General features: G+C 46.1%; 1 protein-coding gene across 4 annotated transcripts in view; it reads right to left on the reverse strand.

Annotated features, from left to right (window-relative positions):
* Positions 1 to 14,811, reverse strand: part of ADAM9 (ADAM metallopeptidase domain 9) — a 47,903-nt gene extending 33,092 nt beyond the window's left edge. The window contains exon 1 of one of the 4 annotated variants that reach the window (XM_073325455.1): positions 14,598 to 14,809. In XM_073325455.1, coding sequence (XP_073181556.1) covers positions 14,598 to 14,694 — 97 coding nt within the window. In that variant the 5' untranslated portion in view covers positions 14,695 to 14,809. Of the gene's footprint in view, positions 1 to 4,689; positions 5,210 to 14,597 lie in introns of those variants that run through there. The other 3 variants (XM_073325456.1, XM_073325457.1, XM_073325458.1) reach the window with 3 other exon arrangements.
* Between the last annotated feature and the right edge of the window lie 4,070 nt (positions 14,812 to 18,881).

An 18,881-nucleotide genomic window follows, 5' to 3' on the forward strand; every position in this document is an offset into this window, starting at 1 on the left:
TCGGGGATAGTGTTCTTGACGGCTTGTAGTCCATCTTTGTGTGGAATGTTGGTGTCGAGGGCTTCTACATCCATAGTGGCCAGGATGGTGTTTTCAGGAAGATCACCGATGGATTGTAGTTTCCTCAGGAAGTCAGTGGTGTCTCGAAGATAGCTGGGAGTGCTGGTAGTGAAGGACCTCAGGAGGGAGTCTACATAGCCAGACAATCCTGCTGTCAGGGTGCCAACTGCTGGAAATGGCCCACCTTGATTATCATTACAAAAGGTCCGTCCGTCCGTCCCCCCGCTCTCCTGCTGGTAATAGCTCACCTTACCTGATCACTCTCATTACCGTGTATATGGTGACACCCTTTGTTTCATGTTCTCTGTGTATATAAATCTCCCCACTGTATTTTCCACTGAATGCATCCGATGAAGTGAGCTGTAGCTCACGAAAGCTTATGCTCAAATAAATTTGTTCGTCTCTAAGGTGCCACAAGTCCTCCTTTTCTTTTTGCGGATACAGACTAACAGGGCTGCTACTCTGAAACTTGTCATGTTAAGTATCCTCACACCTTTTTGTCAACTGTCTAAATGGGCCATCTTGATTATCACTACAAAAGTTTTTTTCTCCTGTTGATAATAGCTCATCTTAATTAATTAGCCTCTTACAGTTGGTATGGCTAATTCCACCTTTTCATGTTCTCTGTATGTATATTTATATCTTCTTACTATATATTCCATTCTATGCATCCGATGAAGTGGGCTGTAGCCCACGAAAGCTTATGCTCAAATAAATTTGTTAAGTCTCTGAGGTCTCCAAGGTGCCACAAGTTCTCCTTTTCTTTTTAAGGTGCCACAAGTACTCCTGTTCTTTTTGTCCTTTCTCCGTTGTTCTCTGGAGAAGCAGGGACAGTGCAGCAACGCCATAAGCAGTAATGCTGTGTAAAGTTCGAACCAGGTATGAAAAATTATCTTCCATACCTAGAAGGAATCATTTGGATAGGACACGTTTAGATAAACGCGATCAGGTTTATTCTGGCTTGTGGATCTCCTCTGTGCTAATCCCAGATGCTTTTGTTTGCTTGTAACCTTGAAGCTGAACCCCGAAGAAAGCTATTTTGGGTTCTTAATTTTGGGGATTGCTCTTTTAAAATCTAGCAACAGTCTAAGTTCCAGATGTATTTTTTTTCTTTTTGTTTTAATAAAATTTATCTTTTTTAAGAAGGATTTGGATTTTTGTGTCCTAAGAGGTTTGTGCATATGCTGTTTGATTAGCTGGTGGCCACAGCTAATTTCCTTTGTTTTCTTTCACAGCTCTTCCCCTGAAGGGGCATGAAAGGGCTTGAGGGTTCCCCACAGGGAGGAATTCCCAAGTGTTCCGGATCCAAGGAGGGTTTTTTTTCCATTTGGATGGTGGCAGCATTTACCAAGCCCAGGTCAGAGAGAAGCTGTAACCTTGGGAGTTTAATACAAGCCTGGAGTGGCAAGTATTAATGTTTAGAATCCTTGCTGGCCCCCACTTTCTGCACTTGGAGTGACAGAGTGGGTACTCAGCCTTGACAAGTACCTATGATAAATCTGGAACCAGATTGACTCTTATAACTGGCTTTCTATCTAAGACCCTTTATTTTTAAATTGATACAAAGGTATCAACAACTGACAGCATACTTAATATCAGGTATGGTATCTTCTTCATACAGATATAGGATACTATCCAACCTTATGCATCAAAGAGGGACAAACTAGGAAGCTTATACTCAGCATTTAATGGAGAGGAAGAAAATAAATTCTGCCAACCAGCCTATTGTTCATGAAAGTATTGTACTACCAAGGCAGCAACATATCTTTAAAGAGATCAACCTCCTTCTGAAGAGGGTGCTTCTGACAAGTGCAGGGGAGCACAGGTCAGAACACCACCCAGCCAGATAAAAACTTTCAGGCCACAAAATGACTTCCAAATACGCAACTGCCACAAAATACAGTGATCACCTGAGAAGTGGACAGTAATAAACAAAGTTATCCAGACTGTTTCAAATAAGAAGCTCATTCAAGACTTGACAATCCGCGATAGTCTCTTAAAATACAAACAACACCTTACACCTTTCATCATGTTTCAAAGCACTATACAGAGGCATCAGTATCATTAGCCCCATTATGACATGTGGGGAAAATGAGGCACAAAGAGGGGTAGGAACTTGCCCAAGGTCACCCAGCAGACCAGTGGCAGAGCTGGGAATGGAACCCCCCCCAACTCCTGAATCCACGTCCAATGGTCTTTCCACTAGGCCACACTGCCTCCCTAGATTATACTAGAGAGGCTCCTAAAACCTACTTTTCTCCCTCCCCATGGTGTAGCAGCAGCAAACCCAGGCAACAAGTCCTACAAAATTCAGCAATGCCAGTCAAAGCTTTTACATGTTAAAGGCTGTTAAAGCACAGTAAGTCACGAAAGGGCATTTTAAGGACTTACTGAATGCATGCAATATATAATGAAGACGTAGTCTCTTTCATAAGAGAGTCTAGCATAGAATATTGTTGTTACATACAGGATTTATACCAAAAAAAAAAAAAAAGGAGTACTTGTGGCACCTTAGAGACTAATTTATTTGCGCATAAGCTTTCATGAGCTACAGCTCACTTCAGCATCCGATGAAGTGAGCTGTAGCTCACGAAAGCTTATGCTCAAATAAATTTGTAAGTCTCTAAGGTCCCACAAGTCCTCCTTTTCTTTTTGCGGATACAGACTAACATGGCTGCTACTCTCAAACCAGGATTTATACAGGCCCGCCAGCAACATGATGCAGATGCTTCCTGATAAGGACTGCTGGACAACTGAGCTGTTTAAGGAGAATCAGTTACACACCAGTTGTGGGATAAAATGCTTCTAATGCATTTACACTATAAAATAAGGTAGCACATGTGGGTTTATGATCAGCCAAAAAAAAAAACAGGGTCTGTGCTTAAGCCAATAGCCACTCCCCTTGGAAAAAGAAAAGGAGTACTTGTGGCACCTTAGAGACTAACCAATCTATTTGTGCATAAGCTTTCGTGAGCTACAGCTCACTTCAGCATCCGATGGAGTGAGCTGTAGCTCACGAAAGCTTATGCTCAAATAAATTGGTTAGTCTCTAAGGTGCCACAAGTACTCCTTTTCTTTTTGCGAATACAGACTAACACGGCTGTTACTCTGAAACCTCCCCTTGGAAAGATGGTTATGGGAGCTACAAAGGGTTTTAAGTACAACAGATTTTACTGGCATATAATGGTGGAATCAATGAGCTCACCAGAAGGGCACAAGCTTTAAAACCTAAAATAAAGAGGGAGGGAAATACTTCTATTTCCTGTAACAATTTCCAAAACTACATTGCAGTTCTTGTAGTTTATCATCACTGAGGATATTCCACAAGCTACAGTCCAACTGGAGCTCACACTAGCTGTTTGCCACAGTGGGAGGAAAAGGAATAGAGCAGCTATTTACCAATACACAGCACTTATTTTAAAGCAGCAGCTCAGCTTTGAAGAACAACTCCACTTTCTACGACAGATGTATTTACTGCTTTGTACGTCACACTTTGGGTCATCACCATGACTTAAGCACTCTCCCACTGGAGGCCTGCTCCATCACTTGAGAGTAGGCTGGAATTTTCAAAAGGCATCTAACAGAGTTTGAAATTCAATGGGACTTGGGTCACCAACTCTTTAGGCTCCTTTAAAAATACCATCCCTCATCGTCGTCAGTGCAAGCAAACTGCACTGAAATTTAAACATCTGGGGGCGCTCTTTGCTTGGCCACTTGCTGCAGGGATTTTGAGGAAGCTGGGTGAGACAGTCTCTCCAACAGGGATTTGCATTAAAATAAGCCAAAACATGTCAAGTTATTAAAGCACCATGCCAGTTTAACAGTGCCTCTCCATGCTAATACTGCACACACGTCCCAAAAAAACCTTTTATTCCAAGCACTGCTGTCCTGTGGTCCAGCTGATGGAGCTCAGCAGGTACGGTCCTTTAAGAGGACAGCAAATTTTTAACTCTGGAGTACCTTTCCAGTTCAAGTATTTGGCTCTGAACAAATAACAGTCAGTTTGGGGGGTCAGGGTCCATGTGTGTTATACACAGACTAGTAACATTTTGCATTGACAACACTGCCTTGTGTCACCATGGCTACTCTCTAGATCTAAGTTGGGTTCCCCTGAGACTGCTCTTGATTCAGCACAAGTGTCCCTGTAGAATTATGAGGCCCTTCACACTTGAGCTATGTCTTCACTGACAAACAAGTTGTGGTTTTATCATGGCAGCAGCAATCCTGCTGTCAAAGCATACTGGAGACAAGGCTCTGTAGTTTTACCATGAAGTAAACTAGGTGAAATCCATCACAGACAAAGGATATAGGGTTCAGCCTCCCTACGTACTTTACAGTAAAAGCTACAGGTGCCTTGTCTCCACTTGGTTATCTCATTATAAAATCCTAAGGCATGTCAGTTCTCATTAAAACCAAGAAGGCTTTTTGTCAGTGAAGAAAAAAGTTTGTGAGAGTTTTTCTTACTAGTAGATTCCTGCACCAGTCCTGCTGTTCTCTGACTGCTCAGAGCACTCCGCACTATACAGACAGAGAAGGACATGGATCTCTCCTTCAGGGAGCTCTGTCTATATTAACTTATGCACCACAGTTCAGACATTTCCGACACAAGACAGGGGGAAATCAACTTACCCATGGTGCAGCTTTGTGCTTCTCTCTAGTGTATCGTTGTTGAAAGGGTTGACAAAAAGGAGGGCACCCTTACTATGAGATACTTAGCTCTGCCTTGCAAACCTAGAAAGGAACTGTACCATATGTTTAATAATGGATACTTCACTGAGAAGAAAGACACAAACATAAACCACCCCCAGTTTTAAACCAGAGAGTTTATCCAAGTCTGTTTTCCCCACACAAAATGATACTCTGCATGTCTTTGGCCTTTTTAAAGTGCTCTCAGATAGATGGGTTCTTGCCTCTCTGTACAATGGCAACTAGTTAAGTGCTAAATTAAACTTTGGCTTCCATGGCCCAGCCCATCTTGTACTCCTCTCAGTGTGTTGACGGAGTTTGGCTTCAGGCAGAGAATAGCTGAATACATCTCTCAGTGGACTGTCTGCAGTTGGCTCGGCCCCTCATGAGAGAAGAGATCTGAATATGAGGGACTAATCTCAGAACCAGGACTCCAGTCCCCACAATGCAACACCTCAAACTGCCACTAGACTGACAGGCCAATCCAAATCACATTTGTGATACTGCCATTAATAATAAAATCTAGCTCATATATAGCACCTCTCATCAGCAGATCTCAAAGCCCTTTCAAAAGAGGTCAGTATCATTATCCCCATTCTACAGATGGGGAAACTGAGGCACAGAGAATTGAAGTGACTTGCTCAAGGTCACCCAGCAGGTCAGTGGCAGAGCGAGGAACAGAACCAGGTCTCAAGTCTCAATTCAGAGGTTTTAAACATTACCAGAATCCCATCTTATTCTACAATACTGTATTCTGGAAGCTAACTCTCCACTGTACTGTGATCTTGTGAACAAAGTGCTGGTTAAATTTGCCATCAGTAAGACCCTACATAACTCCAGCCCTGGCTATGTATTTGTCTACAGCACCATTCACCCTCTCTGCTGTCAGCAATGCCAATCTAGATACCCCCATTCATCTACTTTTCCCCACAGACTCGTCCATGCATTCTTTTACTGCTCTCCCTAAGCCAGAGACACCCGCCCAGCTCCAATCCACTGAGCCACCCTTTCACATCTCTCCTTAAGATTCAGTTTTTCTCCAGTGCTCATGAGAGGGGACCCAATAAATCAGCAGTATATTTATTGGTTTATAAAGTCTTCAAATGTGCACACATCTAAACTGAGCCACCACATGATCCTGATACAGTAGCCCTTATGGAAATACAGCTACACTTCCTCATCCCCTCCTCTTTTCCTATATTTATAGGCTTGCTCATGTCTAGATGTATTGGCTTTAAGCTCTCTGGTTTTGTTTCCGCAAGGCATCTCGCACATCTTTGGGCACAGTTACAAAACTAAAACTTACAGTGATCTACAGAGGTACTGAAAAACAAGTCCACACAAAAGAAGACCTGCTTTGCCTATCTTAGGTGGCAAACAGCATCTGGAAGACTCTTCATAGCCCTGAAATGCTAATCATTTTACTCACCAATAACTGGGCTTATGCCCAGAATTAGTTTTAAGGACCAGACAGGTTCTGTATTGACACTGCTGCAGTGACAAATAAAGACTGGAGCCCCAGGCACTTTTCCACCAACAATATCTAACGAAAAGCAACTAGAGTATTTTCAGTTCCGGTCTCCCACACCCTGCTATCCACTCAGAGAGTATCAAATCACGCTAGCGAAGTGTAGCCACTCACAGAGCTACACCACTTCTTGGGGAAAAGGAAGGTGTAATGCATGTACTGCAGTAAAACACTCTTTAGTTACTCTGATTTATTGATTGGAGGATATGCCAGAAGACTACAACCCCAGCTCACAATAGCCCTTGTTCATAAAGTCTAGAGAGGGTAAAGAACATCCGACAGTCACATCCTCAGGCAGAAGATAACAGAGGGAAGGGCCACTTCCTTCCCTGGGATAAGCCACCACAATCTACGCTCTCACAAGTGACAACTCCCCACTTGCCATTTCTAGCACTTCCATTTGCAATTGCAGAGGGATTCTTCTTCACATCCTGTCCCAGATTTTTGTAAATAATTACTGTCCACTGTTAAACAGCTTCCATATCCCACACGAAGAGGTGGCTGCATTTGAGTGGTGGGTGAAGGGAACCCCATATACTTTGTGGAACATTTTCGGACTCCTTCAGGATAAAACATTAAGATTCCATTAAACATGGCAGATTTCACAAAGCTGCATGCTATGCTGAAGGCACACAGAACTGAAAGATGAGGGATTGAAACAACGAGCAGAGCTAGAGTAACTGAAGGACGTAGGTGGACATCCGACTCTCGTGGGAAGCTGCATCTCAATGGATCTGGAAGACGAGGAGGCAGCGATAAGAAAAGGATGATATAATTTTCTACTATATATCCCAACAGGCACTTCTCTCCCCTCACCTTCTGTTCTCCTTCCTCCCCACGTCACTCCCCAATTTGGAAACGTACCTTACATACACTGCACTAACCTTCTCTCCCCTTTCTACTTTGAAAGGCGTGTATTTTCTGTACAGTCTGTCATAAGAAGTTACGTTCTCTCATTCCTGTCTAGCAGAATGCTTACTATCAAAATGTAAAATTAAAAAAGCAAAAAACTGTTTTCAAACAATTGTCCAAAAATAAATAAATTGAAAATCTCTTAGAAAAGACATATTATAGGTGTTATGATGATACTCTCTAATATAGCCCACGAAAGCTTATGCTCAAATAAATTTGTTAGTCTCTAAGGTGCCACAAGTACTCCTGGTCTTTTTTCTCTAATATGGTAACACCCTGTTACATAGAAAGATATGATTACTGTATTCCTGTATGTCTCTTTAAACAAAAGAACAGTTGTAACTATTGTTTTGTTTCTGATATTTACACAGCAAAGATATGTAAACTCGTTAAAAACTTTCTAAATTTAAAAAAAGTTAAAAAGATAAAATATTGATGTTTAATTAAATCAAAGGATCCTACTTTTTGGAGGACAGCTTGACATGAACTTTACATAAATTTGCATTAGACTGCTTCTACGCTCCTCCTTCAATATGCATTTCCTCCCACCACCCCGCACCCCAAACCCAGTTTACTCAGTATTCCCCATTTGGTTTTAAAGGCTCAATCCAATAAGAGACAAAAAAATACACATATCCACCACTATGTACAAGATAACCAGAGTTTATATGGCAGGAATCTCCTCAGGAAACAAAAACCAACTCTGGACTTGCTGAAAAAGTGAAGCATTTAATCCCGAGGCAACCCCTGAACAAAAGAGTTGATTCTAGCACATACAGCCATCGCATTTACTCAAATACTTATAAAGAGTCTGACTAGCTACTATCTGAATTCCCCATACAACATTTCATCCACATTTAACAGTCCTAGACTGGGCACTAGATTCCAGGGATTTAAAATTCAGTCAGGAAAATAAATTAAGAAAGCAACTGTTTCATATATAAGAGGACTGTGAAAGGGTAGAACTACGTTTATACTCTCTCCAATGTAAGTGATTTTACGGATAATTTTCTTATTTTTTTATAAAGCATCATAATTTGATTGTCTGCAGCACATTTTGCAGTCATCTGCAGCACTGCCTCTGTATTCTTCTAATGATGTTGCTTCCTGCCATTGGATCAGGCTATTCTCTCTAGTCCAGGGGAGGGCAAACTATGGCCCGCAGGCCAAATCCAGCCCATCAGGGCTTCCAATCTTGCTCCCAGGATTGCCAGCCCTTCCTGCCCTGGCCCCGCACCGCTCCCGGAAGTGGCCAGCATGTCTGGCAGTGGCTCCTGGGGGTGGGGCGGGGCAGGCAGCTCTGCCGCACGCTGCCATCACCTGTGGGTACCATCCCCGAAGCTCCCATTGGCGGCGGTTCCCCATTCCTGGCCAATGGGAGCTGTGGGGGGCAGTGCCCGAGGGCTGTGCACGGAGCCCTCTATCCCCCGCTCCCCAGGGGACGCAAGGACGTGGTGCTGGCTGTTTCCAAGAGCAGCGCGGGGCAAGGGCAGGCAGGGACCCCGCTCTGCTCCACTGCCACCCCGGAGCCGCTCAAGGTAAGCGGCGTCAGGCTGGAGCCCACACCCCCCCTGCAACCCAACCCCCTTCCCTGAGACCCCTAGCCCCCCTGCACCCCAATCCCCTCCCACACTCTGCACCCCCTTCTGCACCCCAACCCCCTGCCCTGAGCCCCCTGCTGCACCCCAACCCCCTGCCCTGAGCCCCTTCCTGCACACCACACCCCCTCCGACAGCCTGCACTCCCTCCCGCACCCCAACCCCATGCCCCAGACCTACATTCATGGCCCTTCATACAATTTCCCCACCCAGATGTGGCCCTCGGACCAAAACATTTCCCCACCCCGGTCTAGTCATTTGTACCACACTCCTCCTCATATCTAACCACCTGTTTTGGTCATTCTTTCTTAAGTGTAATTTCAGTTGTGACCACATTCACAAGCAGCTGCACCCATTGCAATTATTTTGTCTCATTAATATTATCCTAATGACTTTTTCAATTAACCCGGCTCCAATTGCCAAGTGGAAGGTGTGGGAGGGGAAGGTGAGTCACAAGAGGAACTTTGCAAGTGGTCCACCGTGTGTGAAAGTCTGAGAACCATTAAAATATAGCACACAATCACAGAAGCCCTGTACAGTTTTAAGGCAGCATTTTAAGTAGTTAGGGCCCTTTCTGCTCCAGCAAGAGGATCTGTAGATGATAACTAGTATCATATGACTTCTCCCACCCCAGCCTTTACAACCTAAACACATTTACAGATCTTTCCATGGTTTAATTGCAATCAGAACTACAACACAGCATCATATAGTCTGTGTCTACATTAGAAGATATGCCCTGATTGTGATACATTGCCAGTGACTCCCAACTCCTCCCCCGTTCCCTTCAAGTGGTGTTAAAGACCCTGGTGTGAACAAAAAGTCAGCTCAAGCTTTGTTATGATGGGCAACAAACTAGCAGTTAAAACCAGATCGTTTTCCTAGCATAGGTCACACCAACTGTGTGATCCATTAGTTCAGGCTGCTGCTAGCCAAATCAGAGCAATAAAGGCACGTAAAAAACTCACCCCACCTCTCTAAACAAAGAGATCAATGGATGCAGAGATTCTGTCACTGAGAGAAGACCCTACTCCTGGCAGCATCCCTGGATCCAGCAATGCAGCGGAAGGACCAGCAATAACTGTACTGCGTGACTCATGCACAGGGCTCCCCTTTTCCTGGGAACTTTTGGCTCTTGCTGCGTGGATTTATGTATTTAACTCTGGGTGGGTATATCACCACCTCTTAAAGGGAGAGAAGAGACTAGACTTTTACTCCAGCTGATTTTGCTTGCTCCTTCGCATGGTTATTATGAACTTTACTACACAGAAGACTTCCATTAATACTGCAGCAACTGGGTTTCCCTACTTCAAAGTATCCTACTGAATTTCCAATTCACAATACTGAGCCTTCTGGGAGAAAAAAATGTCACATGGAAGCACATGGAAAAAACAAACAGCGTTGTTCAGGTGTGCATTGGACTTGCTGTGGGAGTACCTCCAACCCAGGAATTAGCTCATTTACCATAAACTTGAATGACTCAGATGCACAATAAATTAAACCTAGCAACTCAGAAAACATCACAATTAGCAATAATAATGAGTTCTAACCTACTCATGATTATTAAAACATTTATAAAAAGATACCTATTACTGTAGTATCTGGGTGCATTAAATACTTAGAAATATAATTAATTACAGTGAGTAACAGGAAAGGTGAACTGCACAATTCATTTTATGCTCATGCACAACAATCTTTTCGGTCAACAACATTAAAGCACTGTGGGGGCGGGGAAGGGGAGAGACCTTAGAATTTTACTGCATTCGAGGCCTTCTATGGGATTAGAATACAAAGAGTGTACTTCACGGCAGAAGCAAGTTTTCATCTTTCATGGCTTTGGGGAAATTAAGATGTTTCAGCTTTGTTTTGAAGATATTGCTTGGGCTCACTTATGTATTATTTAGAGATTAATACAAACCACATCCTCCTTAATGCAAATGCCAAGCTGTGTGGGAGAGCTGTACACAATCTAGGATGCAGACCCAGAATGCTGAGAGTTTAACCAGTGTTGTTGAGGAGCCTACGTGTCTCTTGGTCTTCAGCAAATGTGCGATCAGTCTACAGAAATGCACGTAGCATGCAGGACGGTGGTTTGTGCGGAACAAGTCTACCACCAAAGATCCGCCCGTTTCATTTAAAGTCACCATTTCCTGCAGCCATTCTGATCCTCAAAGCTCATACTTCATAGGCTAGACTGTGCCTAACACTTACGCTGTGCTGCTCTATCTTCAAAGCACCATAGAAACAAGTCAGGCTCTCCCCGTGCCAGAAAGAGATTCCTCACTGTCCCGCCCTCAAACTTTAATTTTTTTTATCCTAGACCAGAAATCTAGGGAGTCTTCCCTGACCCGAAACTTTCTTATTTCTTGCAGTATTTTCCCTGGTCTACTCATGTCTTCCTCCTTCAGAAATAATGCTAGAATCCATCTTTACCTCACTCCTGCTGAAATCCTGATCCATGCCTTAAATGGTAATAGTCTAGATGGTGTACCATGCCTGCTTCTGGCCTTTCTTAATTCCTACGCTAATGTCCAGAAGGCACCAGATGACTACTCTCTTGTACAGGAAGTGGGACTCTTTGCCACCTTCCCTGGCTACCAAGCCACCTCTAAATCCAATTTTTTTTTTAAATTTTCATCCTGGTTTTCATAACATACCAAGTACCTGCTCCACTGTCTCTGACCTTAGACAGTCAGTCTCCAAGCTACCTAACTTAGACTCTCATCTCCCCCAAGCCCATCATACTAGTATCTCAGACAAATTAAGTATGGTGGCCATTTTTGGTTACCAAAACAAACTAGACTTCATACAAGTTGAACCACAAGAGAGGATATATTCCAAGATATTTAATGTTAACCACAGGTTTCAGAGTAACAGCCGTGTTAGTCTGTATTCGCAAAAAGAAAAGGAGTACTTGTGGCACCTTAGAGACTAACCAATTTATTTGAGCATAAGCTTTCATGAACTACAGCTCACTTCATCGGATGCATACTATGGAAATTGTAGAAGATCTTTTTATATACACACAAAGCATGAAAAAATACATCCTCCCACCCCACTCTCCCGCTGGTAATAGCTTATCTAAAGCGATCACTCTCCTTACAATGTGTATGATAATCAAGTTGGGCCATTTCCAGCACAAATCCAGGTTTTCTCACCGCCCCCCCCCCCCCCCCCCCCACACACACACACAAACTCACTCTCCTGCTGAGTTAACCACATAACTCAAAGTCCCATACAGCTCAGGTAAAGCTGGCAGTTAACGTTTTTCCAATGTCAAGCTACCATAAAGTAAATTTTCAAAGTTTTTTTTTTTTTTTAAATAAGCACTGAAAGAACCAATCTTAGCTATTTTTAAGTTTATTCTTCCTCCTTTTATTCCACTACAGGGGAAAACAACTTCCTATGCCCTGACTCTTCTGCTGAGTTCTGTCCCCATATGTGTTGCTGAGATGGAGGAAGCTCTCTAAGGCAGCTCAGCAATTTTCAAGGATTAAACAAGAGAATTCTCAGAACTGAAGATTGCAACTGCCAGGAAAATTCAGAGCATAAATGTTGAGATGTGCTTTGAAAATAACTTTTTAAATTGATAAAATATGTAGTTAGAAAGTCAGAATTGGTATAAGACTCTAAATATCAGGGAAAAAACTAAACCCTGAAAGTCAGAAACTCTAGTAAGCACAAGGCATAGCTCCTCTCCCACGCAATGTTAGAACATTTTATTACTATATTAGACTAATACTTGATCTTTCTAGGGGTATAGGTAGGGAAAATAATGCCCAACATACATAACTGATGGCATTTACTAATTAATGTACATCTTTTTGTGATAATGGCTTCCTCAGTGACTTATCAGTTTCCAAGTGACGCTCCAACTTCTATCTATTTATTGGGGTGTTTTCAAAATAATCATAGAATATCAGGGTTGGAAGGGACCTCAAGAGGTCATCTAGTCCATCCCCCTGCTCAAAGGAGCACCAATCCCCAATATTTGCTCCAGATCCATAATTGGGCCCCTCAAGGATTGAGCTCACAACCGTTGGCAGCTGTGCCCCAGGAGTCCCCATGGTAGGGGTGCTTCTATCACAGAAAGCTCCCCCTTGACCAAAGTTTTAGGCATCTACATGAAGCTCGGGGTGTGGAGGGGAGCTTGCTTTACAAAATGCTCCCCTAGCCAGAGATTGGGGAGTGCCAACTGTGGGATTCTGATACAGAGTGCTCCCCTAGCTGAGGATTTAGAGGTCTGGATACTAGGGTTTCCCTGAAGAGGGGAACTCCTGTCACTGAGGTTTCCCCTTTGCCTGAAGTCTGCATGCCGAAAGCACCTCCAGGTTGGGTGATGTGACTGTAACAATTCAGTTCAATTTTATTAGACCACATATGACATTATGTCTTTTGCAAATACAAAAAAAACCATACACAAACTAAAAAGGTGACATCCATGTCATACTATTAAAATATCAATCAGAACGCAATAAAAACCTCTCTTCTTCAGCACAATGCTAAAAGGGCAAAAAACTGCCACCTATTTAATTACTAACAGGGACTAAAATACTAGAAACATTACCTTTTGAGAGGGTGATAAAGATTCTCTTTCATACAGAAGAAGAGGTAAAACCCAGCATACTCTCAAAAGTCAGAAAACTCTATAATCCAGAAGATAATGAGGTAGATCAGCAGTTCCCAAACTGTAGGTTGCGACCAACGTTCCCTCTAATTTTTGACAGGCCATGTGTGCAAAAAATTTCTTCTGTGCAAATTGTTGTGCTTCTGTGCAAATTTTTGTGTGCAGTGTTTCGCCGTGTGCGCAGGGTTTAGGATTTGTGCACACACACACGCGCACTGCTTAGAGGGAACAGTGGTTGCAACTCTGTTTTAATGGGGTCACCAGGGCTGGCATTAGACTTGCTGGGGACCAGGGCTTCACCCCTGTGTCACGGGGCTCAGGTTACAAGCCCCCCGCCTGGGGCTGAAGCCCTTGGGCTTCGGCTTTGCTCCCCACACACACCCGGGGAGCTTTGGCTTTGACTCACACACACACACACACACACACACCTGTCCAGGGCGGCGCAGGCAGGATCAGGCTTCAGTGCCCACTCCTGGAGTCACATTAAGTAATTTTTGTTGTCGCGGTGCAAAGAAGTTTGAGAACCCCAAGACAGAGCTTCCAACACTCCAGGTTTACATGGGAAAAAATGTAGATGTGAAGGATCTTTTCCATATCTGCCTTTAAGGACACCAGTTTCCCTGGTTTGAAAACTTAACTGAGTACCTGCCTTCCCTAAATGAGATTTTGACAACTCGTTCAAATTCGGTTCAAAAACAAGGGCCACTTTCAAAGCAGAAAACCAGAAGGCAAACTGGGAATCACGAATCACAGCTAGATCTTTTGGTTAGGTATATCCCAAAGGCCTCCCCCCTGTCCCAGCTCCTGGGGTCCCCACATTTATTGCGAGCGCTCTCTGGGCTCGGGCCCTGCTGCCACAGGCCGCCCCGGGAGTCAGGACCTCGGCGAGATGCCCTAAGCCCTGGGAAGAGGAGGCAGGGGCAGGCGGCTGCCACACGGCGCTGCCCCTGGCCCGCGGTTTGGGAGCCCATGAGCTCCGTGGGGTCCCTCCCCTGAAGCTTGGGGTCTGTGCTGGGTTCAGGACCTCCCTGGGCTGGGAGCCCGGCGGCGTGGGGGGGCCGCTGCCCCTTACCCAGGCTGGGGACTCGATGCTGCGACCCCCCCGGGGTCGGGACCCCTGTGGGCGGGGAGGCGCGGCCAGGGGCCCCCGCCAGCCCCGCCGCGGGCCCTTCCCGGGAGCCGCACTCACCTGGCCGCTCCGCCGGCAGGCCCGGCCCCGCGAGGAGCAGGAGGACGAGGCCGCTCCCCGCGGCCCGGGCCCAGGCCCAGGCCATGCCCGTCCCCATCCCCGGCTCCAGCTCGGGCGGCTGCGGGCCTGGGGCAGCGGCCGCTCTGCGTCCTCTGGAGCCTGCGCGCCGCGGCCTCCTCCGCCCGCCGCCCGCCAGGGGTGGAGCTGGGGCGGGGACACCCCAGGGCCGGGGGCGGGCCGCTGGGGGCGGGAACCGGGGGGGCTGCTGCCCCCCCCCGCTTGAAGTGGCTCCCCTCACACAGGGGTCGCCGCTTGGTTCAGGGGCTCCCCCACTGCGCACATGGTTCCCGCCCCCCTGCCGGGGCAGCGACCGGCGGGGGCCAGGCACAAGGAGCTGGGGTGGGGACACCCCAGGGGCAGGGATCCAGGGCTGGGGGAGGCACCAGGAGCTGGGGGAGGGCACATCCTGGGGGCAGGGTGGATTACACTTGGGAATTTCGGAAACAAATTCACACATAAGGTGTTGCACGTTTACCTGTGTATCTGTTGAAATTCAGACCGGTGAACTCCGGATAAGAGAAAATCAAAGAAAACTACAGTAGCTCTCGAAGTGTCAGGAACTGTTATCCAAAATTAAATCGAGGCTCCTTGCTCACCTCTGCAAAACAATGCCTACAACAAGTGGTTTGCTCGACACAGGTAGAAGAACGGATGAATGAGTCTTCCTATGGCTCAGACTTTGGTATTATAACAAAACAAAAATCAAGGGATATGAGAAAAGCATTGAAGATGAAGACTTTGCGGGAAATTCGTAAATATGAAACTAGGACATGTTTAATTTCTGGGTTCTGGGATTTAAATACAGGTTGTCTGATGCCCTCGAAAGGGTGGGAGTCAGAAGCTGGAAATGTCTCAGGGAAGTGACGTTACGAAGGAAATATGTATGTTAAGAAAAGTGCAGTGTGCATGTTGGACATATCATTCCCCCCCACCCCACAGGAAACCATAGCCGGTGATAATATGAAACGAAACCACACGGCACAGTGACTCCTCTACGCAGGCAGGTTTTACCATGCCATAAACAGGAGCTGTACCTTGCACTATAACCTAGTATGTTTGCTAGCTTTCCTGGACCTTATGTAAGACCCTGACTAACGGCTTAATGTTAAACATTTCTTGGTTACGTTTTCTCCCAAAGTGGCTACTATAATTGATTTATTCGGGGGATATTATCTGACACCTTTGAGAGAAAACAATGCCCCCAGTCTGCTTTACTATAGTGGGTAACATCCTGGTTAATGGTCGTAGAGCAAGAGACTCCAGCCTTAAAACCTAAGTGATGGCCCAGGAGACCTGAGGGTCCAGTGAGGGCACAAGGATGAAAGCATTATCAGATAACTGGATCCTTCACATGCCGCAATTGTGATTTTATAAATACTTTAAAGAAAACCTAAGGAAAAAAGACATTTGTATTTCAAATCCCCATTACTGGGTAAAGTGGGGTACTCTCCTGTATGTTCTTAAAAATATTTTTTTAAATGAAATGTTAGGTCTTTGGTTTTCTTGGAAGGCCAGAAATCAATTAAATCCCTCGCAGAAGCTGTTGCTGGGAAACACCATCAAGGCATGAAGAACACCTATGACAGAAGATCAGACAGCAGCATATAGTCACGAACATTGGCCCTGATGCTGCAGTCATTAATGTGTAATTTAATTGATAAAATAACACAGGAGGGGGGGGCTAAGGCTTGCCTCTGCACATTCCTTAATCAGAGGGATCCTGGCTTTTATTAGATAAACAGTTCTCCATGAGGCAGCCTAGGGAAACTTAGGCGCAAGTATGTTTTAAAACCAGTATGACCTCTCATCATCCTCAAAAAGTGGCGATCCATCAGCTAGGTTCAGCTGAGGGATTGAAGTAGGGAGAGGTAGGGCAGGGAGGAAATTAGGGTCCTCTCTACTTTGACACCTCTTGTAAGAAAGCTGTACAAATAGTAAGAAAAGTAAGTAAGTTCCCATGATTATAGCTAAGCATTAAAGCTATTTTATTTTCTGATGAACAGATGGTTCAATGGGAAGCATGCTTCTTCTGGAGTCACAATCTCACCATGGTAGCAGGGGTGCTGTAAGGTGGTGGTAGTATTTATTTACCAACAGTTGCAGTGAAGGATTTGCCTTCACTGGAAATCTTTCCATCACTATTGGTTGTTTGTATAAAAAATATTCTTGAGTTCAACCACAACTACTGGACTTGAAGCAAGAATTAATTCAGGGAAGTCCTATAGTTAATGTTATGTAGGGAGTCAGACTTGTCAGGGGTTCTTGCAACAAATTTTTTGGTGGCCTCAGAGTGCGGCCACCAACTCTTGCGGGTGGCCACACTGACACTTTTTCCTACAATTATTTATTTTACCTAAAGTTAATAAAATAATATGCACACATATATACATCCAAATCATTGTAATTTATTAATGTAAGGGGTTTTTTTGCGGGGTGGTGGTGGTGGCAGACAATAACAAAAATCACACACAGTTCTCTCTATTCTTTACTGGACCTAACAGAATAGAAACACAAATCAGGTGCTTTGCACGTTCTTGTCTTTACTATTATTGTTTCTTTTGATTTATGGTAAAAGAAGTGGTCTGTATAACAATTCTGAAGTAAATTTAAAAATGCTTTGACATAATAGAAGTCCATATAATAATGAAAAACACATCTGGGTGGCTTAGGTCTGGGCAGGGGACAGACAGCTGTGGCTGGCCCAGGGCTCCTCTGGGCAGGTGGCGGGGGGGGGCTCAGGGCTTCGGCTGGCCCAGAGCTCCTCTGAACAAGCGGGGGGGCGCAGGGGAAGCACTCTGGGTTTTGGCCAGCCTGGGGCTCCTCCAGGCAGGTGGGGGGTGGGGGTCCATGGGGCTACAGCCAGCCCGGGGCTCCTCCAACCACAGGGGTGGGGTGCTCGGGGATTCTCTGGGCCGGGGGCTTGTGGCTCCAGGCGCAGGGGGTCTTGGGGGTCCAGCTGCTGGGAGGGGAGCATGGGCAGAAGGGGTGGAGTGGGGGTAGCCTCCCCAAAGGGGGGCTCCACCTGCTGCCCATGCCCCCACTGCTCACCTCCTCACCCCCCGCCCGCCTCCTGTGTCCCTCCTCACTCCACCCCACTCCCCTGCCACAGACACCCCCCTGCCCGCCTTGTCTCTCCCCTGCTTGCAGCCAGACCCACCCTGCCCACCTCATCACCCTGCTGCTGGCTCGCTGCTTGCCTCCTCACCCCCTCAGCCTCCCCGCTGCTCGCCTCCTCACTCCCCCACTCACAGCCAGCCCACCTGCCCATCTCCTCACCCTGCTGCTGGCTTGCCACTCACCTCTTCAGTCCCCCGCCAGACCCCTCCGCCTGCTGCTCACCTCGCCACTCGCCTTCTCATCCCCTTCCTCACCGCCTCACCTTGCTCCTTAAGCGTTGTGTGTCCCACCTGTGTCTCCAGAGAGGCCGCACATGCAGGAACAACAGGGGCGAAGGGGACGGGATGAGGGAAACCCCTGGTGTCCGCATTTGAGAAACCGTGCACTAGTTCACATCCGATGAAGTGAGCTGTAGCTCACGAAAGCTCATGCTCAAATAAATTGGTGAGTCTCTAAGGTGCCACAAGTCCTCCTTTTCTTTTTGCGAATACAGACTAACACGGCTGTTACTCTGAAACCAGTGCACTAGCTGATCACAATAGTCTTCTGGCCTTAACATCTATGACTCTGTACTTGAATATCTTGGGTACCAGCCTAGAAGAGATACCAAGGACCCGCTGAAAGCCCCAAGTCACAGCAGGACTTGGGCTCTGAACACCCCAGCTGGGCCCTAGGATCAGGGTCCTGGGTGAATGCTACTGACCCAAGTCAAGCTGCTTTGCTTTGTGTGTGGATGGAAGGAGCTTGGGGCTGAAACCTGGATCACTGTACAGTGTAGACACATCCTCAGGCAACAACCACTCCACTCACCCAGAGCTTGTGGCCTTTCCCCGCCCCCTCCTCACCCATTGGTCGCCAGGGCCGGGGGAGGAACCAATCTTGTTACCGTGTGCAGTAGTACCGCCCCTCTCCGCCAGCCAACCCAGCTTGCTTCATGCCTGTCGCTGATTGGCCGGTAATGTGCGGATCTATTGGTGGAGTGGGCTATTCGTCTCGAGATCCCGCCTCCTCGGAAACATTCATGACTCCCATTGGCCGGGAGGAGGTAGGTTGCGCTCTCGCCGGTGTGGCCTAGCTGGCGTGGTTTCTGGCGGTGTTTCCTAGCAG

The sequence above is a fragment of the Lepidochelys kempii genome, chromosome 26 (assembly GCF_965140265.1).
Source record: "Lepidochelys kempii isolate rLepKem1 chromosome 26, rLepKem1.hap2, whole genome shotgun sequence".
In the NCBI taxonomy this organism is placed as follows: Eukaryota; Metazoa; Chordata; order Testudines; family Cheloniidae; genus Lepidochelys; species Lepidochelys kempii.